We start from the raw sequence: 27943 nt of genomic DNA on the forward strand, positions 1-27943 counted from the left end.
CCTGATTAATCTGAAAATAAGCCCCATTTAGTAAGACAGTTCTTGAAATACCTACGCTCTACCAACACAGCACCTTAATAATTATAGAGAGCGTTTTCCTTTAAGGAGCTCCCAAGCGCTTTGCAAACATTTTTCCTCATTAACTATCATACCATTTTCTGTGGCAGGGAAGGGAACAGGGTACTTTGTCCTATTTAAAATGTGGGACTGCTAATGCAGTGAGTGATTGAAGCAGGTTGCCCTCAGGTCATGTGCTGACAAGGCCTAGGCTAGAGTCCTCAGGGGTTGTGGGTCAGGATGGGCAGAAGGCCACTAAATCTGCAAAGGGCCATGGCAAGTGCTTGGTCCAGCTCCTCACTTTCAGAAGGGGGAACGAACCCAGGGAGACTTAGAAAGCCCAGGGTCATGCAGATAATGAACAGCTGAACCAATACTACATGCATGCAAACAGCATACAGATGTATGCTATGAAGGGGAAGATAACAACTGTGAAGAATCCATTTATAGTCAGATTAGAAGGTTGTGAAAGCAAAAAGCCTTCAGAGTGACCTTGCCTAGAGGAAAAACACACTGTAAGAAGGTGAAAGTTTCAAACAGCAAGAGCATTTTAACATAAAGTTTCAACTTCCTAGCAGCCGAAACACCATCTGGAACTTAAGAAGGCAAGCTGCCCATTAAAGGTGACAGGTGGATAAGTTTTAAAAGATAGTTGACCAGCCTATCGTAGCCTCTAGAAAGTACACTCAAAGCACATAGGTGGCAAAGACCAACTTGAGTTCAAGCATGTTTACAGCTGACAGCAATGTTCCAGCTAAAAATAACACTCATGACTCTCTCTCTCTTAGGGAATCTCTCGTTTCCAAAGAATGTACCTACACAAACACCATACATAGCCTAAATGCATCATTTGGGAATGAGACTTCCCCAGATTCACCCGTTTGTCCAAAAGTGAACTCCTTCTCTTCTAACCCTGTGATGCTACTGACCATACTGTCCCATCCATGAGAATGAAAGGAAAGAAATCAGAGGAGTTGAGAGGAGAGAGAGCTAGACCAAAACGTTTGTGAATAGCTAAGGGAAAAAGAGTTCAAAGACCAATGACATTGGTTAAGAAATTTGTGAAGGGATTCCTGAACAAAACTGCCATTTCTTACCATCATGTGCTTCAGAACATATCCTTTTATGTTTACAAACACAATGAAAAAAGGTTTCTGATGAGATAAAGTTTCATAAAACAGATCATGAAACACTAACACTGAGCCTGACACATACTAAGCACCAAATACACGCTGATTGTTTTCATTGCCATTATTACCATGACACCTCAAACCTCTTCTGCTTCATAATAGGAAAAATGGAAACACAGTCAAGGCCTATGTTTTAATTGGAAGTTAACTCAATTTTAAGAAATAGATTTCCTACCCTGATACATAGTCCAGATGTTGAACAATGACCCTAGAGAGGTTCAAAGGCTTTGGGCTTTACTCTGGGTTATGGAAGAGTACAGAGGACCTTCTTCTCCAAGGTGGGTGCCTCCACTAGGCAATCAATAATGAGGTGGGACAGATGGAAACACCCTAATGCATCTCCTCTCACTTGTCAAGAGCAGTTAGTACCAACCAAAACAAGACCCTATCCAAAGAGATGTCACAGGCCCATAGACATTACTTATAGAGGAATACTTCATATTGTCAGTTAATAACAATATTTTTATTTACCTTACTCTTTTTCACAAGCTTGGACGTTTGGTTTCTAAGCCAACAGCAAATCAAAGCAGTAAACTGAGGAGAAAGAAGGGTTTCAGCCAACAGACTGAGAACAAAGAAAGAGAAAGCTATTTTTTAAATTGACCTGAGAGTTCAAAAATGCGTATGGAACCATTTAATTGGGACCGGGGGGGAGAGGATAGTTTTAAAATAAGAATACCATGCAAGTGTTCCCACACCACCCTTGGTGGTCTGCAAAGTGATTTCATATGTATTTATGTCAACACCAGCACAGTGAGGTAAGTAGGACTGTATACCTCAGAGGCATTTGGAGATTTGTCAGAGTATCCATGCCGAGGGTTGGCGCCTGGATTTGAACAGGACCATTTGACTCTGAGATCATTGTGTTGTCCACCATCTACTCAACCTCCACACCAGACAAGGCCAGTCCGCTGCTCAGGGCACTCAAGACGGAATAGCCAGTTAACTCTACTGTTACATTTCGGGAAGATTTCTCTCTAAAATAAATAAAATTAAGAGCATAGCTCTTCAGAACGACTTGCTCCTATGTTGGCCAGTATTTCCCAGACCTATCATGGCAAAGTGCAATTACTAGGCAGAATACTGGAAATGGAAACTATCCCCAAAGAGCCAAGCTATGTAACCACTGTCCTTAGTTTCTAAAGATTCTAAAGAACCTGAATGCTTCCAAGATCTTTCGTCTCTCTTATTCCTTACATGGGTTTGATAAAATTAATGGGAAGTACACAGTTAAATCCACACATTAACCATGATGCCGAAAATGACCCCGTAAATGTAGCCCTCCCTTTTCTCCACAGAATGACCTTTGAAAACCTGTGGTGGGTAGTCTCTTGTAGCTTTCCAAGAGAGCTGTTTTCTGGCATGGGGAGGTGGAAGACTAGCCTGTCCTGGCATCCCCCGAAAGCAAGGAGAACACGAGAGGCCAGGAAGGACTGGATCTTTCCAATCAAGGGTGAACCAACCAGATTTTTTTTAAATTTTGTTTTTGTTTTTGTTTTTTGTCGTCTTGTTTCTCTGTCTCTCATTCTCCCTCCCTTGCTGTGTCTCGCTCTGTTCCGCTTGCTGTCTCTTCCCCCATTGACAGGTGAGAAGCCCCACCAATGCAGCATCTGTTGGCGCTCCTTCTCCTTAAAAGATTACCTTATCAAGCACATGGTGACACACACAGGAGTGAGGGCCTACCAGTGCAGTATCTGCAACAAGCGCTTCACCCAGAAGAGCTCTCTCAACGTGCACATGCGCCTCCACCGTGGGGAGAAGTCCTACGAGTGCTACATCTGCAAAAAGAAGTTCTCCCACAAGACCCTCCTGGAGCGGCACGTGGCCCTGCACAGTGCCAGCAACGGGACCCCTCCCGCGGGTACACCCCCAGGTGCCCGCACTGGCCCCCCAGGGGTGGTGGCCTGCACGGAGGGGACCACTTACGTCTGTTCCGTCTGTCCAGCAAAGTTTGACCAAATCGAGCAGTTCAACGACCACATGAGGATGCATGTGTCTGACGGATAAGTAGTATCTTTCTCTCTTTCTTATGAACAAAACGACAGAAAAGAAACAAACAAACAAACAAAGCTATGGCACTAGAATTTAAGAAATGTTTTGGTTTCGTTTTTACTTTCTGTTTTTGTTTTTGTTTCGTTTCATTTTGTACTACATGAAGAACTGTTTTTGCCTGCTGGTACATTACATTTCCGGAGGCTCGGGTGAATGAGAGTTCTCCCAGCCTCCCTCGGATGGTGGCCTTAAGGCCTGGTAGTGTTTCAAGAGGTCCACTGGTTGGATCTCTAGCTACTGGCCTCTAAATACAACCCTTCTTTAAAAAAAAAAAAAAAAAAAAAAAAATCTTTAAAAAGAAAAGTAAAAAAAAAATTTTTTTTTCACTTGTGAAGAGCACTACAAAAATATATAACAAAATCTAAAAGGCCTACTGTCTTTAAGTACACCGCTTGCAGTGTTTCAGTGGACATTTTCACAATTCTGGCCGCTTGGACTTCACAGTAACCAGTCAAAACTGTGGAATATCACTTCTGGTTGAAAACCCAGAGGAAAGGCCCTGCTGTTTTCCACCTACCACATTGTCTGATTTCGTAAAAGGGCTGGGGGGGTTGGGAAGGGGCAGTGGGTCCAGTGGTGTGGGGAAGGCGAACGGCAGGCTTCTCCCCCAGATTCTGCTCGCGTCCACACACCCTGGCCCACCTCCTCCATGTCCCCCTCTTTCAGCAGAAGCCAGGAAGACTTGGACAAGCATCAAGCAACAGTGGCTATATCGTATTTATTCAGTGTCTTCGCTGAGCCACAGCCTCAGCACAATCAAGAGGGACTTTCATGAAAGGCAGGAATGCAGATAAAACAAAGATATCAGAGGTTTGCACCTACGTTTCTAGGTACAAGAGAAGGATTATTTCCCACAATCTTTGCAAAAAACAAAAACAAAAAAAAAAGTGTCAGGATATATTCTTGTGGAAGAGAAAAAGAAAGAGAAATGGAGGGTGGGGGGAATAATAAAAAGTTCTTGAGGCTTTTTTAATTCAAAATTTTATAGAGGGGCAAAAGTGACGTTTACCAGATAGAATGCTGATTTTTTTAATATATTTACAACAGTATTTGTGTAAAAAAAAAAACAAAAAAAAGTGAGATTGTTAAAAGTAATTTTTTTTTTCATTTTGGTTTTGCATACACTGCCACCAGTCCCTTCTCTTTTATTTTATTTCACACACATATATATATTTTTTGGTTAAGTCAAGACTGTTAAGGTTAGCGATACTGCTTCCAGATAGAAAGAATAAAAGGCAATTAAAGTTATATTTGAAAGAGAGGAAGGATATTTTCTTCATATTTTTTTTATTTTTTCCTTAATTTTTATTATTTTAAGTATTGCCTGGGTTGATGAGGGCCTCTGTGGCCAGCCCATCCCTGCTGTAATTTGAACTGCTGCTTTGTATTTTGATATGTAGTTCTTTGACTTTTAGCAAGCTTAAGTTGCTCCACTGACTTTTTTTTTTTTCCAATTGATCCATCTAGAATTCTGTTCTTTTTCATGGGAGGACTTTATCTTTCAGAAACAGATTTCTTGCTTTTCTAAAAGTTCATTGAGGTCTTATGATTCTAGAATTTGTCTCGACTTTACTTCTTGTCTTGAATGAAACACTAGTAGTCTAGAGGTCGTGACAAATGGGTTTTCCTTTTGTGGTCAGCCAGGAGGATGAGTTCATGCCTCCTCACCCTTCACAGCTGCGGAGAGCAGAAGCCTGGTAGAGATCAGGATGCCTTGATGCCAAAATTACTTTCTTCCTTTCAAATACCACCTTCTGACTATTGCCACCATGGTTGAGAGGGCTAAATGAGATGATCCTCCTTTAGAGGATATATTAACCCTTGCTTTTTGGAAAGGTTTTAAGGAAATTAACAAAAATTTCTCGGATACCAACATCCATCATTCAAAAGGCCACCAGTTCATTGCATCATCCTAGATGCCACTCTCTCTTCCTAGTTGGGATTTCTCTCCTCGGTCCTGATCAAAGTATTGTAATAGGGATTTTTCCATTATAGACAGTGTCCTGAAGGGATTCCAACTCAAATATGAGAATTCTTAAACCTAACAAAAACTCCAAAGGTGATTTTATTGCTGGGCATGTTTTAACACTCTTAAGGGGGAAAAGTAAATCTTTAAACAAAGCAGAAACACCAAACTGTAACTTTAAAAAAGAAGCAAAGACAGAATTTTAGTTTCAAAATTACTTTGCATTTTAATTTTCCTGTGAGCAACTTATTTGCAAAACTGTGTAACAAATGAGGAGAAATCTTCCAAGGGAAGCAACTCTGTAGTGACTAAATTGGTTTTACTCATATATTTTAGATATTGGTTAACTTGGATCTTTTCCATAAATTCTTGGTGATGTTAGTAGGGTTAGTAGGGTTAGTGCAACTGGAGTACATGTGGGTTGTATTTGGTCCTCCGGTAATATAATTTGGTAAATATTTTGCTAGAAGTTTAATGTAGACTTGGATGGCTAACTGATTATTGGGTATCACTCATCGTGATTTCTAAGAGGAGTCCTATCAAGAACTATGTGTCCAAAATTGACCTGTTTTAAAAGTTAGTGGGAAACAGCTTCAAAACTAAGAAAAAGTCCATTTTTCTCTTGCTAATTTTGCTTTTTAAAATAGCAGTGTTGTAAGACTTTAATATTTCCACTTATCACCAACAGAGGGAGCATTAGTTAATTAACCATGTCCTGGGATTGTTTTGAGATCCTGAAAAACAAGCCATTCAACCCATGATATAAAAAAGAAAAAATTGACATTAAGGAAAAAAGTTGTTTAATCTAGAGGAAAAATGACATAAAATCCCTCAGCATATATTACAAATGAAGGTGGCCAAAAGCCACTTTAAATTATTTTCAATTCTTTGACAGTAGCTGATTTAAGATAGTGTCCTTATTCCAACCTTCACAAAGTAGGCAGAATTTATAGTACCTCTAGAAAAGTTGATCTTGGGTGCCATTATGGGCCACATTTAGCTATCTGCTTCTCAAATCAGAGGGAAACCCATTTGCCTTAATGTTGATTTGGCACGTGAAAAGTGAAGCAATTGGGTTAAAATAAAATCCACATTTTGTTATAGAACACGTAGAGGAAAAACATTCCAGTTGGGTTTGAAACACTAATATTCATCCTTTCCCTTCAAATGAAGTATTTCTTTTTAAGAAATGTTGGAGAACTCCCAAAAAATTCTTGGTGAGGTGATGCAATGCAATCATTATAACCACATGGACTATCCAGGTTTGCAAAGCAGTAGACTTTTTCTTACCGTATGTCTATTCCTCTCAAACATTCATAGTCTAAAATAGTTGACAGACTTGTTCTCTGGAGAGAGGGAGAAGCTAGACTGCAGTGGAAGGTCTAATCTGGGGAGCAGTGAACTTGCTGTGGAGTCATTACTATATGTTCTGACCTCCTGAAAGGGCAACTTTCCCAACTGATGTAAACCGGACTGGACCTATTTCAGAAGGATAGAGGTGCTTTTAGATTGCCAATCCTTATTTTTCAATTAAATAATTACCAACACCTCAGGAAATGGGGAAACATTTTTTGCTTCAAGAATAGAGGATGAACATGAATCCTTTTATTTTTTTAGTTTCAAATCCAACAATCTTCTTACATTTAGAACTTCATGCTAGGATGCTATGAGTGCTAAAAAAAATTTTTTTTCAGTAGTCAGGGGAAAAAAATAGATAAAATGGAAACAAATGTTCCAGATTTAAGACCTCTTAGGATGAATACAGGGAACAAGAACTGGTTTGGAAAAGAACATTTTTTTTAGTAATTTATGATTTAAAAGTGGGTTAGCTGAACAAGGGAAAGGAAAAAAGTCAAAGGGGAATATTTATGTCAAGACGTTTAGATACAGTTTATGAAAAATAAAATTTCCCAGCCCTGAAAACATTGGTAGCATCCCAGCGTGGTAGGCAACTTTCCCCTATTACTATAATAAATGCCAATATTTGTACTAAAAAAAAAAAAAAAAACCCGCAAGTGGTAAAATATGGCCCCTCAAAAGGAAGGAATTGGAACAGATGAATCTGATACAAATCTACACATGGGAAAAGATTAAGAAACAAGCCAGGCAAAAATAATTTGAAATGAAAGTCTTGATATCAAAATGGTTTTTACTATATCTTTTAATTGAGTTGTAAACTTTAGCTCTTGATAATAGTGTATAGACTTTTTCCTGCCCAAACTCCTAATGCTCTGAAACTGTGCCATGAGTAAGTGTGGTGGATAACTTCCTTCTCGTGTTCCAGCTTTAGTCCATTCCTTCTTCATAGGCATCTTGGAGGTCACAGTAGCTCCCAGGCTTAGAAGAAAAGACTTGGATTTGCTTTGTTGAAAAGTCATGGGTTTTATTTTGTATCATCCCAATATTCTTTAAGGACCAAGAAAACCCTTTGGAACCCATGAACAGTTACAATTTGTGCATTCTGATAGGAGAAGAAAAAAGATTTCCTCCAGGTGGGAGAAGAAAAGATTTTCCTCTATGTGTCAAGTAAGTCCTAATGCCTTGACCTACATGTACCTCAATCATACAAGCACACCAACAGTGTGTGGCCAGCCCATACATGCCCCAAATCTGTTTTCCCTCAGCAGTTCCCTCAAATGAGGCATGCCCCTTATAAAAATCCCTCAGGTCCCCAACAGAACATAAGTTCCTGTTGCTTCCTAGATGTGCTTCCTCCATAATGCTCCCAACACCTGTTGCCTTTAGGAAAGGGAGCAGTGAGGTAGACCTGGCCAGGATTCATACTCAACACGCCCATGCAGGAGCCTTCCTCTGTTGTTATGGAAGATGTTATTTAATTAGCTAAGGCTGGGAGCAGAGGATATGTGATTCTGCAGCAAAGGTATCACATAACCAAATCAGGTCTGCCTCTGCTATGCAGAAAGAACCAAAATGAAGGTACAGTGTAAGAGCAGACACAACCTGAGATGCCCTTGGGGTTTGGGAGAAGGGAGGGTGCCCTTTCTGCTGCGACCTGACTCTTAAAAGAAACCCCCTGAAAGAATTCTTTAATTTAGTAATGAGTTGAAGTCCAGGGTAATGGAAGCCCTGGGGAAGAGAACAAAAGGACTGCAAAGTGTATTCAGCACCCAATAATGCGAAACCAAAAAACATCCAATCGCAACACTAGGAAGTTTGGCAAGAAGTATTTAGAGAAATCTCTGGGCTTTCCATGGGTAGTAGGGTCGACAGACTTTCTTTTGAGTGATTTCTGGCTCTGAGAAACCTCTTTACTCACTAGAAAAGAACTTTCTTTAAATGGCCAATTTTATCCCCCAGAAAAAGAAATTTAAAAAAATAAAATAAAAATAGGACACTAAAGACAGAACCATGTGACCCGGTAGCAAACAAAAGGAAGGGTGCACTAGAACTTCAATAGGCTCCCTAATTCCATAGACAAAGCAAGGCAACCCAACGCCTCTCCCTCTGCAGTGCTTGAAGAGAGCACTTGCGCTGACCCAGCCACCTGGGGCTTTCTGAGGCTCCACATAACTTCCCCACTGGGGTGGCGGCAGCCCCTTTCTCTTCGTGTTGACATGAAGAAAAGGACTATTCTCTTAGGTGCCCAGGAAATAGATTACATGGGGCAAACTTTCAAAAGCTATCTCTACCCTGGTGCTCAGGCAGCATATGGTGACAGAAGAGGGGCACAGAAGAGCTCTTGCTCTCGAGTGAGAATATTCTCGTATCCCCAAGGGCTCTCCGTGTGAAGTTGCCATTTCTAAGACCGCTTAAACCTCCACAAGAGGAAAAGCTGTGGTGACTCAGTGTTCGTATAAACACAAAACGTGGAAATTACTAACCCAAAGCATCATTTCTAGCACTAGGGATTAAGGTGATCAGCCTAACCAAAATTCCCCAAAGATTTTTCTAAGTCTCCGAATACATGTTTGTTTTTTCCCTCGAACACTGAATCCACAGTGGTCAGCGGTGTACGTTAACAGATCCCAGAAAATGGTTTGGAACACCAGGGTTTGTTTTCAGTTCTTTTTAGGATGAAGAAATAGAGAATGAGTGTTGCAGAGCACGGGTTCTTTTTTGGAACTATGTATTTCACTGAAAAAGCAGTAAAATGCCCCGGGTTGAAACAACAGACTGCAACCCCTGGATTCCAGTGGTTCCTCAGGCCCAGTCTATTGCTCCATAAACTCAGTCCCTTCAGACTAAAATCTCATTTGAAGTGACCTCAGTTGAGGGATTTTCACCAGAAGCCACTTATAGTAAAGAATTATTGCCTTAAATCAGAAAGCCCAGGGAAGAGAACAGAGGACAGAGAGGTTGGAAGGGTGTGAAGACATAGACATTTCTTGTTTTTAGTGGTTGCATCGTCATCAAAATGAGCCCTCTTCATGAGTGAAGATGATGGAAATAGTGGCTTTGCAGGGATGCATCACACTTGTCTGGAACTGACAGTTCTCAGGAAGTGGTTGCTCTTTTTTCATATCCTATTTCAGTGACAGAGGTCTGGGCTGGGTGTAAAATAGGCATCATATTAGTCAAAGAGTAAATCCCATAAGACATGATCACAGGTGCCTGGGATGCCAGTTTTCATCATTTCCTTCATAGGGAGAACAGTCTCTAGAAAAACTTTCTTTCCCTATACAGTATATATTTCTAAACTCAGTTTTCCTCAGTTTTCGTGAGCATCTGCTTTATCTGGTGATTCTTTGTTTAAATGCAAACTCACAACTTTCAATCAAATCTTCAAGGAAGGAGCATACTCTGCAGATCAGAGAGGAAATCTAGCCACATTTGCTGGGGGTCCTGGCTTTTGAGATACCTGATTAGGGTATAAAAAGTTCCTACTAGCCCTCTTTCAAATTCAGGGCTTTCCTTGGTTCAGATGCCTCGATGAGATTCTGATACACCTAAAATAGAAAAAAAAAAAAAAATTAACCCCGTCGGAGACATCTGTTTCTACTACTGTTACAACAGAAGTTCATTATTGCCCAGCAAAATCACTGTAATTTATATGTAGATTCCAGTAATGAAAAGGACTTAACCCAGCTAATATGTCACAGCTGCTGTCCAAAATGTCCAGAAATGAGTACCCGTTCTGCATGTACACGCGCTGTGTGAGGTGCCCTCAGTACAGAGCTGTTCCACGTTCATATTCCCCAGTGAAAAGATAGATTCTGGAACTTCTAGCTAGTCCAAGGTCTCACATATCTCCTGGCTGTTTCTGCTCTGTTGCCTTAGTTGGGTCCGCTATCTGTGAGGAGGTTCTAGGGCATTCTGAAGGAGCTCAAGCATTTCTATGTACCCGTTCCATGAGAAACTTGAATATGCCGTGTGGAGGAGAGTGCACTTAACGAACTCTGCACTTCTGCTAGATTGACTGGCATGTGTGTATGTGTGTGTTTGCATTGTGTACTTGTAGTCCGGGAGTGTGTGTGCCTCTCAAAGGAAGCACACACAGGCATAGGTCCTGGTACATAGATGCAGTTGCCTCTTCCTACCGTTGTGCTCAAGACTTGTGGCTCCCTTCCCAGGAAGCAGTCACCTGCCCACTCTGTTGCTTTTCGTAGCATTTCAGAGTTGGGAGAAACAAAGGCAGCTTGTTGGATCCACAGCAATCCTACAGTGACAGGATGTTTTCCTCCAGAAGAAGGTAGACCATAAGTACTCAAGTGGCAAGCAGACAGAGAGAGCAGCAGTTCTGGGGCACCTCTCCAGGTCTTCTGGGGAGGAGGAGCACCGAGGCCAGGGAGGCAAGGCCTGCACAACCTTTGATCTGAGCCAGTCCATGGCTGAAAGGCCTCCATCACTCTCCTCTATGCAACCCAGAGTGTGCCCACAAACACCTGCTCAGCTGTAAGTTTCACGTCCACACTAAAGCTTCCCGATCCTGCCTGTACCTACAGGACGTCATCATAATTCCAAACTGTGTCTCCTGACACCAATGTGGCCTTTGCCCAAGTCTTTCCAGGAGTGGGTTGTTTACCATGTCTAGCAAACCAGTAGACTCTCGGGGGGAATCATTTCTAGTAATCTCTAAGAATTGATGGCTCGGGCCCGTTTCACACAGTAAAGTAGAATGCCGCTCTGGCACACTACTCTGAACAAATGGACCTGGCTCTCGCAGCTGACCTTAGAGAACGGCCTGGAAACAGTCGGATTCAGTTTGCTCACTCCCATGCCCTTCTTTTACTAGGTGGTTTATTATTTTTTTGTGACACATAGACGATTTCTGCTAATTTACAGAATTCAGAGGACATTTTCTTTCCTCTTCTATTTTGGTGACTTTCCCCCTACCCCATTAAGCAAGGCTACTTACAGTTAGAATCTTTTCATTGTTATTATTTTTAAAAATGTATATTGTCTTTCTATATCCAAAAGAAGTCTGTGACTGTAACCATAGGTATTTCTTTTTACTGGAAAAAAAATGAGTTTGTTGTTTTTTTGTTTTTTAATTAACAGTACTAGTGACTTTGTGGAAGAACATGAGTTACATTTAGGTATGCTTACTTAAGTACAGTACACTACATTGCAGTATTTCTGAAAGCTAGAACATACACATTATATATAACAACTCTATATTAAAATATATATTACATTATATTCATTTTTAACTTTTGAATCTGCCTATGATCATGAGTTGATTGAAATATTATTTCTTTGCATTTATCACCCATCACCAACTTGCTGCGGTTAATCTGGTGCATTTAATAATAATCATGACTGCTCTAGTTTGCTTTTTATATTATCAGCTCAGTATTGTCTTTACAGGATTTTAGAATTTTTTTAAGCTCAAACTTAGCAAATGTAGGAAAGTGAAAACATTTTTTAAGAAAACATTTTTTTTTCTGGTGTGGCCAATACAAAGAGGTTCATATTCAAAGTGATCTTGTTTAGCTGACCCTCTCAATATCTGAAGAACAAAAGAAGTGCATATGAATGTATCTGTGATTTTCCCTTTTAGGACTGTCACTGTCTATATTTGCTTTGGAAAATATGTCCAAGGGGCTGCTTAACCTGCATATGATCTGACCAAAAATTACAGGCTGCCACTCAAAGGACTGCTCATCTGAGAAGCTAAGGGAATGAAATGCCTAGCTGTCCCAACTGGATTTTCAAACATTGATTTTCATTGTTCCTTTACGGACTACTTTCTGTTTTCAATGTGCTCTACGATTATTTTAACTAGTCTTCAATGCTCCCCTGGAGGCAGCTTGGCAATATAACATTCATTTTCCTAGAAGATTTTCTTTCTTAAATAAAACCGGAATTTGAGGAACTTTTTCATGACAGAGGCTGATAGAAATAGAACCGAGAAATAGAGAGCTCATTTTTTAGCCCACAGAATCCACAAAATGGTGGCTCTTGGGTCTCTGGCCCTCTGTATCTCCATTGGTCTGTGAAAGTGGGGATTTGGTGCCTTTATTCTTTAGCCAGGCCATCATGGAAACTTCCGAAATCAGGCATCCTATCTTCCTAGCAAGAAATATTTTCAAGTAGATAAAGAGTTTCCTCGGCTTCCCTTAGCTACCCAGTGCCTGGAAAACTCCATAGTTGGATAAACTTTACATCCATCCTGGAGACCTAAAGCCAGGTTCATTCTCTCAGTTCTCCGTTCGGGACAAAATGACAGCAATTGTTTACGATACTCAGTGTGAAAGCCCTTCCCACACTGGACCAATATTAAGGCCTCTCAGTATGAATAACACCAATTCTTTCCTTTCTTCTCACCTAATAGATTTTTATTTCCAAATCCCATCCCATTCTGCTGTGCTCCCCCAAGCCCTGCGCACAAGTCTTTCCTAACCTCCTCTTATTCAAGCTCCCAGCAGTGCCCTCCACTTGCGAAACCTGGTAGACTTACTCCAGCCTACTTCGAAGGGGCTAACATTAAGTCTAGTAGCAAAATTAGGAATCTGTTTCTCCATAGTTTTCAACTAAATATATTTCTACAGGACAGACCTAATTGTGAATTGGGAGTCAGTGAGGCTGTTGCTATTCCAGGGATCACAATACCCAGATTGTATCAGTTTCATTATTTTCTTCTTTCCTCTTCCTAACCATGTTCCTTTATTTCTTGTTTCTCTTTAGGACTACTTTAAATTACCTTTTCTTCTCCTCCCCACCTGAGGAACTCGAATACTTATGACCCCTGAGTGCTCATTTCCCTCCCTTCCCCACCCTGTCCTGAATGTTCGTCTCTAAGTTTTGTGTAGCTCAAGAGCATTGACAGGAATCAGCTCATCAACTTGAGACTCGTAGGCAGAGTGAAAAAGCATGTCTTCACTGTACCTTCAAAATTTAAAAGTTATCAATATTCTTTTGAGAGTGGGAGGACCTGAGTCACAGTTTTAAATGTCAGCAGGACTAGTGAGATCATTAATTCCTTTCACCTTCACATTTGGCCAAAGATAAAGAAAAAGTATTTTTTTTCTGTTTTTTTCTTTTCTTTAAATATCACAGTGTTCAAATTTCTGATATGAGTAGACCATTTCTGAGAGGGGGAAAAAAATTCATCAATGTTGACTCTTTCAAGTCCTGCTAATATTTAGCCAAATGACATATTTACCCCAGACTAGATTTACAGAAATCTAACAAAAGAAGTAACATTTTAAGATAATTTTGATAACTGTTCGAGCCTTAGTGAATGCTTTTTAAACAAGTTAAACCACTTCCACTAAAGTAGGAGGAAACAACTAGGAAGAATTTTTTCATTTGTTATCTTTCTGAAAAACAAATAATTGTTGATTGATTTAGAACTTTAAGCAGTAATTTAGTGAGGGATGAAAAGATCCATGAAGTGTCTAAAGTGTCTATTTTGCAAGCACTTTTTTTAATATAAACCATATATATATATATATATATATATATAATAGGGCAGACTGGATACTTGAAGGGCCTTGTAATACACTCCCCAGTACCTAAACATTCAGCATATAATTTAGTCATCATGCTAGATTTCATTTCAATGAGGCACAACTGTCTGGTTGCCAAAATGCTGCCCAAAAGACTGATACCATTCTGGATCTGTCCCTTTACAGGATGTTCATAATGTAATACCTTCTTTCCTCACTTCCAGTCCATGACTCTTGCCAAGCTCCTACACTGCCTCTTGGCTCTTATGAAGACAAATTCTGCGGCATTTAGAGTACTACCTGGTTCTAAGTGCACAGACGTGCACTATTTTATTTCTTGCTTTACCCACTGACAAATAGAATCAACATTTAGGATCAGAAATGTATTCCTAATGTGACCAGATGGCTTGACCCATCTCCTGCGTTAATTAAACCAATTTATAACATCAACTCACACCACAGAAAGCAATGAAATAAAGAGATAGTTCAAAACCTTCCTGAGTTATACATCTAGTAGGAAACCAACATTTTGTAAAGCCCGTATTTATGTTGCCTAGGATGATGATCTTCACTTGGCATGCTTTCCCCCATCAGTCCCATCTTCTTCTCTTTCTTTGTCCGTTCTCCCTCTATCTCTTTTGTAAAAGTACTCTTCATCTAAAGTACTCTTCTTCTCAGGCTTTGGCTTCTGAAACAGTAGAAGACTCTCTTTTAAATCCTGATGACTATTGTTGAAGGTGTAATGTGGAGTAGGAGAGGATCCAGATCTGACAGGTCCCATTTGGTCCAGTTAATCAAAAGGATTTCTCCAGGATGCCTTCTTGACATTGTTCCTTCTGGTTCCCCAAGAAAAGCTCTAACCATGAGACCAGGATTTCTCACCACAACCTCTGCATTAGTCTAGATTAATGTGTAAATCCTGCTAGTATTTGAGAGACTCCAGGATGTGAATTTCTTATTGCCTATGACCCTCCTGCTTTTCTAAACTGACACCTGTCAGGAAGACCAAGAGCCCTACCAGTAACTAATGCAGCAAAATGATGGTCAGAAACATTATAGTACATAATAGGGAGGATAGGAAGAGATTTCTTTCTTCTTTTCCCCCATAAAAAGCTTGCTTCCCCACCCCACCCCACCACCACCACGCATTTCAGAAAGTCTGCATCTCATTTTATAGATATGTAGTTTTAGGATTCGCAAATATAGCTTAGGAAGTGTTCTGAGATTGAAGCTGGTAGCAAACCAGTTTATTTTCTGCACTGGACTTTAGGACAAGTGTGCACAGATACAATTCCTTCAAAGAAAGTGAAACTAATATAGTAAAGCAAAGGGATAATACTTTTACACATTAAAACAGTTGTTTGCTATCTGTAAACCTTGACTTAAGCATAATTATTTTTTTAGAAACCTGCAACTGGAGGAATGTGTATTTTAGTAAAGTTTGTTGTCATTTTGTTTGTTTCCCTTTATCTCTTACTTCTCGAGAGAGTGAAAGATTTTGATTCTTTAATTCGATACTGTCCCTGGCCATAGGTGTCAGTCAAATAATGCCCGCCCTTACCATACTCTTTTCCTTTCAGAATGAGAGCCTTCCCTCCTGCCATTAAAGAGTCTTTTCTCCTTGAAAATCTTATCTTCCTTTTCGGTGAGCATGTGAGAGCTTTGAGGAGAGAGATTCTCTCTGCACTTTGAGGGTAGAATCGTTAAAAACTGTTTCTTGAGAGAAACGCATTTACCCAAACTAACAGGTCTGAGGCCAAAGAGGGGGAATTGATTGCAGAGGAAGGTCATATATTTTACACTACAAACCCTTATTGCCTTCAACTTTTGGAATAAGACTGGGAATAAATTAATTTAATGAAAATCTGCTTTGGATGTTTCTTACTAACATCTAAAGCAGAATACCCAGAAAAGACAAAGAAAGGATGCTACTTAAATGCAAAGTCAATCAATCTATAGATTTCTATAATTATTCAGTTTCTGTTCTACTCATTTCAAAAATATGTGTCCATGAGGTCTTAAATAGAGAAACATCCGATTCTCCATTGCCTCTCATCTCCCCCACCTGGCACCGGAGTTGAGAGTCACAGAGGGAGACTGGCGCCGCATCGCCAGTCCTCCACTCAGCCATACCCCATCGCCACCACAAAATAAGGAAAAACCAAATTAGAAACTTTTTTTTTGAAAAAAGGGAAATTGTAGTGCTTCATTTGAAAGCATACTGTTTTTAACTCAATTTACAGATAGCCTGACAACCTTTTTATAACCTGTCTTTTGTGCTATAATTTGCATTTTTAACTCAATCTTTAAAATAATTGCAATTTCAATTAAGTGAACAGAGGAAAAGCAAAGAGGGGAGACAGGGCAGTGATGGGGCTAAATCTGATACAGTTCTGGATTCAAAAAGCCAGTTTTCAGGGTCACCAGGGAAAGCTAACACCACTCACTCTTTACCACTCTTGTCCATCCTTACTATTATAGTCTTAAGAACTGGTCAGAAAACCTCACTTCTTTATGATTTAAGACTTTTCTTATGTACTGTCAAACCCGTTCAGAGAAATCGTACACACCCTTGATTGCTCCTGTATCTAATCTTCTCTCCAGGACACATGCAGAGAGACCTGAAAATAAAGTGATGGTTCAGATTTGATACAAGATTTAGACATAGTCTAAAGTGCTTTGTGTAAGTTCACTGCCAAAGCGTTCATTGAAAAATAAGGCCAGTTTCTCTACTCCTGCTCTCCTTGGGACAAACTTTGGTTTGGAGACATCTGTGCATAGATTTGTAGGAGAAAATTCTCAAAAGCACTGTCGGCAGTTAAACTCCTTCCTTAGTCCCATTGATTTGAACTTCAGTTTTCCTGACGGGCCTATTGAGAAAGAAATTAAGGGTAACTTTCACACATTGAATGAAAAATGGTTTCTTGCCCTATTGTTGAAAGGACTGTGTTTTCAGAAAAAAAATGAAAGCAGAATTTCTTAGTAATCCTCATCATGGCAAACAAAGGCAAGAAGTTGATAGGATAGAGAAAAACCTATGGTAACTTTATGTTTTAAAGTAATTTGTGCTGACCCCACTGTGCCAAACACCTTTGTTTCTACAATCTATTCTCAACCACGGATTGATTTCTCCTGAGACTTCCAGTATGCATGTGTGGGTTTGAGCAGACACACAGACTTACATTTGGAGAATGGAGACCCGGACAAGCCAAAAAGATCAACTCTTAAGAGTATCAAATACAAAGCATTTGTCCAGAATCACTCAGTTCTGCCGTATCCCAGACCAATTCCAGACTAATCTTAAGCGAGAAGTAAGCTCCATAAGATACCCTACTATGAATGTTTTTTCTTTTTTAAGGAATAATACAAGAAGAGGTACAATGCAGATTCTTAATTTGGGTGTAATTATAATTCACTTTTATATTTAATAGTTGTACTTTTTGTGTGAGTGTGTCATTGAGCTATTTGTACCAATTTTGATCTATCATCCTGAGAGGGGCCTTGAGAATTTCTGCATGTGTGTATGTAGATCTGTATTTATGTGTTGTCAGAAAACAAAGTGAATAGGGGAGGAACGAACGAGGGGAGGGAGAAGGTGGTCAATGTGAAGAAGTGAGTGCTCCTAGCATCCCTGTTTCTGTTAGGTCAGGTGGCCGCAGCCAGAAGCCCTCCAGGAAGAGTTGATTGCACGATTCTAAAATAAGAGCCCAGCACTGTTAAATTCAGAACCGTGTTTTGGGAAACAGGAAAGTTTTATCTTTTTCTGTACCCATTCTCTTTAGTATCAGAGCCATTTGACAGGATGAAAACCATTCAGTAAAAACCACTACTGACCTTTGCATTAAATAGCTATTTTCCTCTTCTAAATACTACCCCTGGTTTCAACTCATCTACTTCCCTTTATTTTCTGCCTATTGATTTTACATCTTACAGAAGAATACATAGGCACATGCTAGTTGTTTCTCTCTGAGCTGAAACAAACAGGGGCAACAAGAGATGACTCATAGAAGAGTGAGGTAAAGACTGAATTTCCCACTTGTGTGGCACTGGTAACTTTTAGTAAGAACTGTTTAGGGTTGAGCTTGGGTCTGTAATAGGGCTTTTTTTTTTTTTTTTTTTTGGTTTTTGGGGGGATTGTTTGTTTTGTTTTGGGTTTTTTGGTTTTTTGTTTGTTTTTTTTTTTTTTTTTGCACTAAATATGACTGCACTGCATTGCACTACTGAAATGTATTTACTTGTACTGGGAGAGAGTGTGTGAGGTATGGGGAAGAAAGAGGCAGTTATGAAACAGGAAGCATCACAAAAACGGAGAATTATTTCCATTGTGCTTGGTCTTAGCAGGGTTGGTGAGAATCTGTGGAATCTGCTAACTCTTGATCAGGCCCAGAAACTGCCATGCTGATAGGATCTGTTGTCTTATTATAAAGAAGCTGGGCTGGTACAGTAAATTGAAGATGTTTAAGGAAAAGTTTGCCCAGTGTTGTCTCTAGCTAAGCTTCCGGTATAGTTGCAGTGGTTAAGGGAGCCAGCCGAGGTGAGGTTGAGCCTTCACCTTGGCCTCCACCACAAAACCCCTTGCTGACGCACATTCCAGTGTGGCAGAGGGCGGTGGCATGCCCTGCTTTCAAAAAAAAAACACAGCTTTGTCTGTATTGGAGATATCCTTTCAGCCTGAGCATGCTTTTCCATCCCTGGGTGAGACCTAGATCAGGCTAACCAAAGAGGAAGGCCATGCACTTGGTAAGGCAGTAAGGGAACAGTGCAATAAACACTGAAAACCAGTGAGGTGAAAGGTTTATTTTGAAACAAGCTAGGCCAACTTTGAAATTGAAGGAAGGGTTGGAGAATTGATCAGAACCTACTTACTAGCTGCTCCATCATAGACTATCCTTTATTAAGCAGAAGACCTTAACAGTGCCTAAAAGTTTAGCTTTGAATTTGCTGAATTTTTTCAATTTTTTATTAGATTTCTTTTTATTGCCTTTTTAAACCTGAGAAGTAATTAGTGCATGACAGCTCTTCAGTGACTATTAATAAAAGAATCTTGCACCACAGGAAAAGCAATCAGTTGTGTAGGGCGCAATTACACAAGAGTGAGGATGCTGAAGAGCCCTTCCAGAATCCAAGGTGACAGCCTGGAAGATTCTGGTTCCATAAGAAAGGGTCACAACACATATAAATGGCTAATGTTGAATTTCTCTGAACACTATCACATGTGGGGACATCAATTTGGAAAACTATCAGTTGAGGTCTCTTTCCTAAGATTACAACGTTGATACCTATCTCATTTTCTCTCTCTCTCTTTCCTCCTTAGCATCCACGCAAGTCTACTATTACAAGGTAAAAAATTTGTAAGGGAACTGTCAGCCCTGCGAGTCAGAAAAAAAAAACACCACTTAGGGCTTTCAGAATAATGTAAGCAATCCCTTAAGCACTCAAAGCATTATCTCAGTTTTAAATAGGAAACTCTAAATTCAGAGCTCTTAACAGGTACTTAGAGATGTGCATTGCCTAAGCACTAAGACGGTATTGACTGCATCAAACCAAAGGTATAGAAAGAAGTAATTGACCTTTTAAGATACATTAACATTAACTGTCCTAGGATACTTCTCTTGAGGCTTTGGGGAAACAGCTTCTTTTGTGAAACTTGCATACCCACTGTGGTTTTGTCACCAAAGATTTTAATCACCAGAGCCTAATCTCCTCACTCCCAGACAAAAAATAATATGACAGGCTCGAGGGGTATGCTTTGGTGGTCAGGGATGACACGTTGGTTTTCATTCCGTTCACAGTGCTATTTACAGGAGACTCGTTATTAGGGGAGTTACTGAACTGTCTTCATGACTTAGGGTTTGGTCAGAGGTTTAAAAAAAAACGGGAAAAAATAAACAGTAGTACCTTGACACTGTAAACTGGTCTTGAATAGAGTCATGACCTGAAGACTGATGGAGAGAAAGAAACTTCCATGGAAGAGAGTGAGCTAAATCACATAGAGCCAAACAAGGATTGTTGGTGAAATGGGGGGCAGCACAGACAACAGAGCGGATCGCTGCTCCTCGTGGCCAGAGCCCACAGCAATGGCCAGAGAGAGAGTCAGACAACTGGCAAGCGAATTTGAGTATTGGAAGAGCCACGATGTGGGTCTCGCTGGGGTTGCTGGAGTGGTTAAAACGGCCACGCCCGTGGCGAGGACAGTGCTGGGGCTGACCTGTTGTCATAGTGCCTTTCTCATAGCGAGTACTCGATTAATAATTTGTTCAGTTAGGCTTTTCTGGACCATTACCCACCAGTCTTCTGAGGAGGTCTGAAGGGATAGTATTCACTTAGGATGAAGGAACAGGATATCGCTCCTGGGATGATGTGATTTGATGATATTTGCACTAGATTCTGAACTCTACTTTAAACTGGAGCAACTGAATGAGAGAAAAACCAAGGATGGTTCAATGTTAAAAGAAACCCAAAGCAGTATTTTCTAACTGATGCCTCTTCTTTTTCTTCTCCTTATTCTTGTTCTTCTCCTTCTTCTTCGTTTCTCTGGAAGGAAACTTCATACTTGCTGATTACCAAGCTCAACTCTTACCAATTCTTTTCCTTCCTATTTTTTTCCCCCACACTGACTCTTCAGTGTGAATTAACCATCAGGTAGGAATGGCTAATGTAAAGGCCATCTGTCATTACAACTTTGCACCCCCTCCTCTGCATCATTGAGGGCATGAGGCAGTGGCGGCGGGGGGCGGGGAGGCTCCTCCAAAGCCACTAGCCCTTAGGAAGGCTGAAAAGCAGAGCTATCCTATGGTGAGCTGAGCTGACACTTATTTGCACAGAGGATATTGGAGCCTGCAGTTAATCCCAACAAATGCTTAGAAAGAGAAGGAAACCCACGTGTTGAAGAAAAACAAGGAAGGTGGTGCCTACAGTTGGCCTGTTTCCCCTTTCTCCTCTTTCCCACCTCACCCCCACCGCCCCGTCGCCTCTGTCAGAATTATATTTCATCTCATGTATTTATGTTACCAGAAGAATTATTTGGTTCCTTGGTTTTTCTCTTTATCAGTGGGCTGGAAACTCTTCCAAAATCAAAAACAGATACCATCAGTGGCTCCCCTGTAGCCTACCAGTTTCTCGAATGCTGTCCACCTGGTCTTGACCCAGTCAACTAAGATAACTCAGAAGCTTTGGCTGGCTCAACCACCTGTCACTTTATTTTCATTTTGTTTTCATTTCCATTTGAATTCTGAGTGATCCTATGGGAAGGTGGAAATCACAGAAAAGGTTTAGAGGCTGCAATTCTAGGGCATAGCTTGTCAAGAGTTTGTATTATCCAAAATATAGCTTTCTACGCCTGTTTTTCTGTTGAATCTGTTGCCCTGATTATAATTTCTATTATATTTGTGGTTATTTTTGTAAGAATAGAGTCCATTTGCTATGTCTATTTGAGTACTTTTTTTCTATTTTCCCCACATGGATGCAGTACCAACCTGTTAATGAAATATCTTTTTATTATATTATTAATATGTAATTCTACTGTAGACCAAAAATATAAAAACAAATTTGCTCGTTCTAAAGATATAAAGAACTAGTGAGTAAAAGATTAAGAGTTGAAGGAAAAGACAGAAGAGCAGTGGTTAACTATGTTGAGTTAGAAATCTAAGAGTAGCCTTACCTATTTTTTAACCAGTGCTTGCCAATCATACCATAGTTGAGATTATATAGTCTTGGCTCCTTCATGCTTATGTTCTATAATTTTTGTCTGTTTGTTTTTCTTTGATGTAATTGAGGTTGCACATCATGCTATTTTTGGCGATGCCTGATTTTATTATATTGTACTTTTATCAGTCATTTCCTTTAGAAGGATGGGGGGGAAAGTTTTATTTCTTTTTTTAATTTAAAATTTGTTTAATGCACTGGAAATAAAATTGGACACATTTCACTGTTCAAAAATTCACAAACAAAACAGAACAAAAACCACAAAGAAAAAACCAGCAACCAAATAAGCAACAGGGGAAAAAAAAAAAAACCTATGAGAAAAACCACCTATTCCTACTGAATACATATACAAAATCTATCTCACACAAAAGAGAAATAACATCAAATAAGAAAGATAAGTCCTAGAAGTTACAATGCTGAAAATATAAAAGACACTCAGTGGGCTCAGTGGGGAGGGGAGACATGGGGCATTCCTTTGAGATCTGAGATCTTGCCATGGTTCCAGCGAATGCCAAAGGGGTTAAATGTGGGAGAGGCATGACTCTGGAAGAAATAAACCCAGCACTTCTGGAACTCTCTATCACCTTTTAATCCTATGCTTGGGCTCCATTTTGATGGGGGGGGGGAAGTGCTATGGTTAAAAAACTGGCTTGTATCGAGGTCTGGGTACAGTACCCAGCACGGTCCTCTGTCCATGTACTACCTCCCATATTTCTTTTCTCCGTGAGGATTTCAGCCGGTGGGCCCACAACACGGGAGGCCATCCATGACTCATTAGAATATCAGCCAGTGCTAAAGAACCTCTTGACTCCAGGCCCACCCCTGTTCTTCAGCATTCCCAGTACCAACAGAGCCACTTAACTCCTACAAATGCACAGTGAGAGGAAAGACAGAGATAATTTGCCTAGCCAAGTGGCTGTATCATTTGTTTAATGTTTGCTGGGTTTTTCTGGTTTTGTCTTGTTTTGGAGTTGGGGTGGGAGTGGATGTAACTACACAATCCTAATACAGTCATTGTTTTGCATTTTCCATGTTTTATGCAAAAACAGACATTTAAATCAATAACTAATTGTGCCCTAGACTGAAAGTTAATGTTTAGGAGAGGAAAAAAATTGTTGGAATTTTTTCTACATTTTTTTGTGAAGAATCTTTTTTGGAAAGGAAGGATACATATTTTTGTTGTGTAATATTTTCTATTTTTGAATGCATTTTATTGGTACAAGACTGTTTTTTTGGTGAAGACATTATTTAAAAAAAAAAAAAGAAAAAAACTAATCGAAAAGTTTGCCCTTAAGGATATGCTGCAGTTTTGAGGTTAAAAAAAAAAAAATAACTGATTCAAGATGCGTGTTAAAAGTTGGGATTATATTGTTGTTTTTTGTAATTGTTACAAGAAGAAGTTTGTACCCACTGCTGTTTATTTTGTTTCAGATGAGTAAGTAAAGGGATTGTTCTTGTTTTATTCTTTTTTTAGAGAAAAAAAAAAGCTATTTATGAAATGTCAAAAACACTGGACTGTGAGTTTAAGTGTGGAAGCATTTTACCACCCTGTGTCTTCGACCAATTATGGGAAACCCCTTTTCTCTTCCCCCCCGCCTTAGCCTTGCCAAATGAGAAAAAAATAGAACAGCTGTCAGATGATGCACGCCCCTGAAGCCCTGCTTTAATTTTTACGGTTCAAAAAAGTTAGAAAACCAAAGTTCAATTTGTTTCTGAAATCCCACTGTCCGTAGCCCTTTTCTGTAGGACACAGCCAGTCGGCTCTGCCTCTCCGTCTTGGATCATTGCCTTCTTCAGGACTGGGGGCCAGCTGTGATGCAAAGAGAAGCAGAAGGGCTGAGGTCTCATGAAGTAGATGTGAGTGGGACTTCAGCCTTTCAGCGGGCACCTGGGCTTCCCCAGCCTGTGGCCAGGCTGCTCGAAGGGCACACGGCTCTGCTGCCGGAGGAGGAGAGAGCCTGCCCATGCCTCTGCCCTGCGCTTCTAAGACACTTCTGTTACCATCACTCTCCAGAATGGCTTTGCCTTTCTCAGCAGCCCACATTCCGTGGACGGGCTGGGGGGAGGAAGGATCCAGTTGAAAGAAATGGGGAAGGTAGGGCAAGGGACCATCTAGCACAAGGGATCTTGTCTGCCTCATCTTTGATTCTGTGGATTGTCCATCCATCTGCTCACTGTGAAGACGGAGAGGCAGAGTGCCCTAGGGCTGTTCAATAGCTTTCCATATTTTTTCAACATTGAAAAAATAATTTTTAAAAACTGTGATTTTTTTAAAATCATTTGGCTGGAGGGAAGGGAAAAGGGAAACACCAAAAGCTGTAATATGATTAACTGGAGATATTTAACTGGGGGCACTTTCTAGACCAAGACAAACAAATTCCATTCTGGACCCTAAAGCAGCCAAATCTTGAGACTGTCAATGACAGAAAGCTGAAGAGAGGCCTCCATTTCCTCCTTTCTCCTTTCTTCTCTCTGTCTCAGAATTCTCTCTTATTCTCCTTTTCCAACTTCCCTTGGACTACTGCCCCAATGGCCCTCAGATTCCCATTTCATGTGTGTGTGTGCAGATACACACACACACACACACACACTTGCAAAATACCATTTTTCTTAAGGATTGTGGGACCGAATAAAATCATGTGCCTTCATTTTTTTCCTTTTATAGCTAGATGAACCTCTTCCTTTTTACAGTGCTTACAAAAACAGGGGAGGTTGAAGTGTTAGTGGAGGACTTGGGCATCATTTGCAAAGTACTTTTGTTTAACACATTCCCCCTAAGTATTAACACAGACATGTCAACCCCTTCGCGATGCTCTTTGGACATTTAGAGCATTACCTAGCCAGATACATGACAGCCTGAACCCATTCGACTTTAGAGCAATTCCTGACAATTCTCTTTCATACACTTCTCTCATTTTTATCACAAATGAGGTGAGCAATGGCAAGCAGCCTTGTTCTCCGGATTTGGTGCTTTCGAGTGTGGCGTGGGGTGGGCCTGGGGGTGGGGGAGTGGGCGTGTTTCAATAAAGGGTGCATTCCTATAGATCTCTGGTGCTGACGGGCCTCGAGTTCCTTCCAGAGACTGCATTTGACACACTTTAAGTACACACAAATGAATGGTATCACATGCAATATTTTAACGGAGCAATGGGAGAGGCTCTTTGAAACGGGGTTCTGCATCTTTTTGTAACATTTTGATTTCTCTGGTGCCTTATTCCTACTTGATGCTGGCACTCACATACCCACAGGGAACGGACACGGAAGTCAGCCTGGGGAGTGGGGACGCTCGGGCGATGCTCGGACATGCGGACCCTGGGGGCGGGGGGGCGTTGGGAGGTCGGTGTCAGTTGGCAGGGAAGGGACTAGATGGCATCTCTTAGCCGAAGCCAAGCAGGAACTGCACACACCCATGCGAAGTGAACAATTCCGACCTGCAGACACACCGAAAACCCATCCTTCCTCATCTGAGCTTTCCTTCCTTCTTCCTCTTTGACCTCCGCCTTCTCGTAAAGGTGCTGCTGCCACTGCTGCTAGGTGCCCGGGGTCCAGAATGCCCAGCCATCACTCAGGCACGAGCCTGGCACTGCCACGTCAGCCCCCGGCACGACCAAACCCAGGTTTCTCTTGCTTGGGGCTGAGAACCGTCAGATTTTTCTCATCAAAAATGTTTTCCAAGGAATCAGTGGATTACAGTTATTCTGCATTGAAAATGCACTTTAAAAAATAAATAAAAGCTCCAGACTGTTTAAAATGTCCAGAGGGAGCAGGGGAAAGATAAACGTGCTAGTGTCTGAACCCAGTTCAGTTTATCTCCAGTTGCAACAATATACACTATATTATGTATAAATGTATACACACTTCCTATATATATCCATATATATATAGTGTATATATTATACATGTATAAGTGTGTATATGTGCATATACACACACGTGCACATAACAAAACCAGATGCTCATTACAAATCCAGATGCTCATTACAGATGCTACACGAACAGCAGCAGAGGAAACAAGGTTGGACTCTTGCAACAGATCACAAAAAATAAAAACAGCCACTTGCAGTGATTTTGGTTACTTCTGTATGTTCACAAGGAATGGATTGTAACAAAGAAAAAAAAGGAACAGTGTTAGCGAAAGAGGAAAAATGGGCGCAACCATCTTGATCCAATGGGAATGCAGTAATGTTCTATACCATTTCATCTGTCATTTCTTTTAGTCATGTTGATTTGATTTCAGTTTTTGGCCATTAAAAAAAGTTCTTTAGACTCAAGTGACCCACAACAAACTGAATAAAACTACAGTGAAAGCCCTTTTCGGTGGAAGATGTCAGAAATCTCAAAACCCTTGGCCTGGCTCAGAACTACCATGTGCAGATCAGTACTCTCTTAATGTTTGAAATAGAAACTGAAAAAAAAGAAAAAAAAAACCTTTTTTGAAGCACCTTAATGTGGCCATCCATTCGAGGAGTGGGTGCCACTTTTTTCTTTGAGCACCTTATTGACGTGTTTTGCTATCTGCTGTCTTTCTGTTACCTGTTGGCTGAATGGCTAGCTGTTAACACGCACATGTGCGCAGACCATTTGTCTGGCCATGTGCATTCTCAATGAAGTTTACTGTGGTGACTGCTGAAAGGTGAACCCATTTCCTGATTTTCCCGCCACAGTGTTGTGATAAGATTCAAAGAAACCCTATTCCCTGCACAGAAATGTTTCTTATCACATTGTATCTTAGTATGGAAAGGAATATGGTCCCTTTTTTGCAATTGCTACTGTACACACACACACACACACACGCACACACACACGCACGCATGCACATGCACATACTCATTCGTCCAAGTGGTATTTTCAATGTCCGTGTGGGTGTCACTGTTCATGCAGGATCTATTTCCCAGTGAACTTTGAACGGAGGGCAACTTTTCTAACGAGATTGTCTTTTCAGACCGAAGACCTGGGAACTGGGGAAGAGTTTGGAAAGAGGGAAAGGCAAGGAAAGAGCGAGCTTTAAACTGAAAGAATAATTTCCCAAAAGGAGCTTGGGCTCGATGACTGCAGATCTTTGCAGGTGGGCATGGAACACTGCTTGTATCAATCTGTGTACCCTATAAACCCATGTATACACAAACACACACATCCATCCATCCATCAGTATATGCGTGGTTTGGGATGAGCAGGTCAATAGTTTTGAGAGGGAGTTTGTTCCTTTTTTTTTTTCCTCATTATACTCTTAAATTGTTGTCAGTTATCAAACAAACAAAAAATTGTTTTGAAAAACCTTGCATACGCCTTTTCTATCAAGTGCTTTAAAATATAGACTAAATACACACATCCTGCCAGTTTTTTCTTACAGTGACAGTATCCTTACCTGCCATTTAATATTAGCCTCGTATTTTTCTCACGTATATTTACCTGTGACTTGTATTTGTTATTTAAACAGGAAAAAAAAACATTCAAAAAAAGAAAAATTAACTGTAGCGCTTCATTATACTATTATATTATTATTATTATTGTGACATTTTGGAATACTGTGAAGTTTTATCTCTTGCATATACTTTATACGGAAGTATTACGCCTTAAAAATACGAAAATAAATTTTACAAGGTTTCTGTTTTGTGTGGAAGAGTAATTGATGTTGCTAAGAATGATGTTTGTTTTTTGGGGTTTTTGTTGTTTTTTTTTAAATGTTACCAGCACTTTTTTTGTAAGTTTCACTTTCCGAGGTATTGTACAAGTTCACACTGTTTGTGAAGTTTGAATATGAAGGAATAATTAAAAAAAAAAAAACTCTTCTCTGGGTTTCCTATTGCGTCTTCTTTATATTGTGGCAGGGTTTCTTTTTCAGATGGTCCTTCACATTCTCTCATAGGTCTAGGTGGAGATTATCAAAATTGAGGATTATACCTAAAAGGCCAGAGAAATTCTCAACACATCAGTTCTCTTGAGACAAGACGTAAGAATTCCAGAATTGCTGGTATTGAAATCACTTCAGGGATACGTAAGGCAAATTTGGGCGTTTTCCTCCTACTGTCCAAAATTCACATGTGATCATGTGGTTCATTTACTGCTGTCTAAATTGATTCACTTTTTTTTTCCTACCCACTTGCAAATCAGTATCTATTTGC

The 27943-nt window shown here is 40.3% G+C and overlaps 1 protein-coding gene across 16 annotated transcripts in view; it reads left to right on the forward strand.

Moving 5' to 3' along the window:
• Positions 1 to 27605, forward strand: part of ZBTB20 (zinc finger and BTB domain containing 20) — an 804401-nt gene extending 776796 nt beyond the window's left edge. For all 16 annotated transcript variants that reach the window (XM_035000119.1, XM_035000121.1, XM_035000136.1 and 13 more), the window contains one exon: positions 2833 to 27605. In XM_035000119.1, the coding sequence (XP_034856010.1) occupies positions 2833 to 3254 (422 nt within the window). In that variant the 3' untranslated portion in view covers positions 3255 to 27605. The remainder of the gene's footprint in view (positions 1 to 2832) is intronic.
• Positions 27606 to 27943: the final 338 nt, after the last annotated feature.

Source organism: Mirounga leonina, unplaced genomic scaffold (assembly GCF_011800145.1).
Source record: "Mirounga leonina isolate KUSES-001 unplaced genomic scaffold, KU_Mleo_1.0 Mir_115, whole genome shotgun sequence".
Taxonomy (NCBI): domain Eukaryota; kingdom Metazoa; phylum Chordata; class Mammalia; order Carnivora; family Phocidae; genus Mirounga; species Mirounga leonina.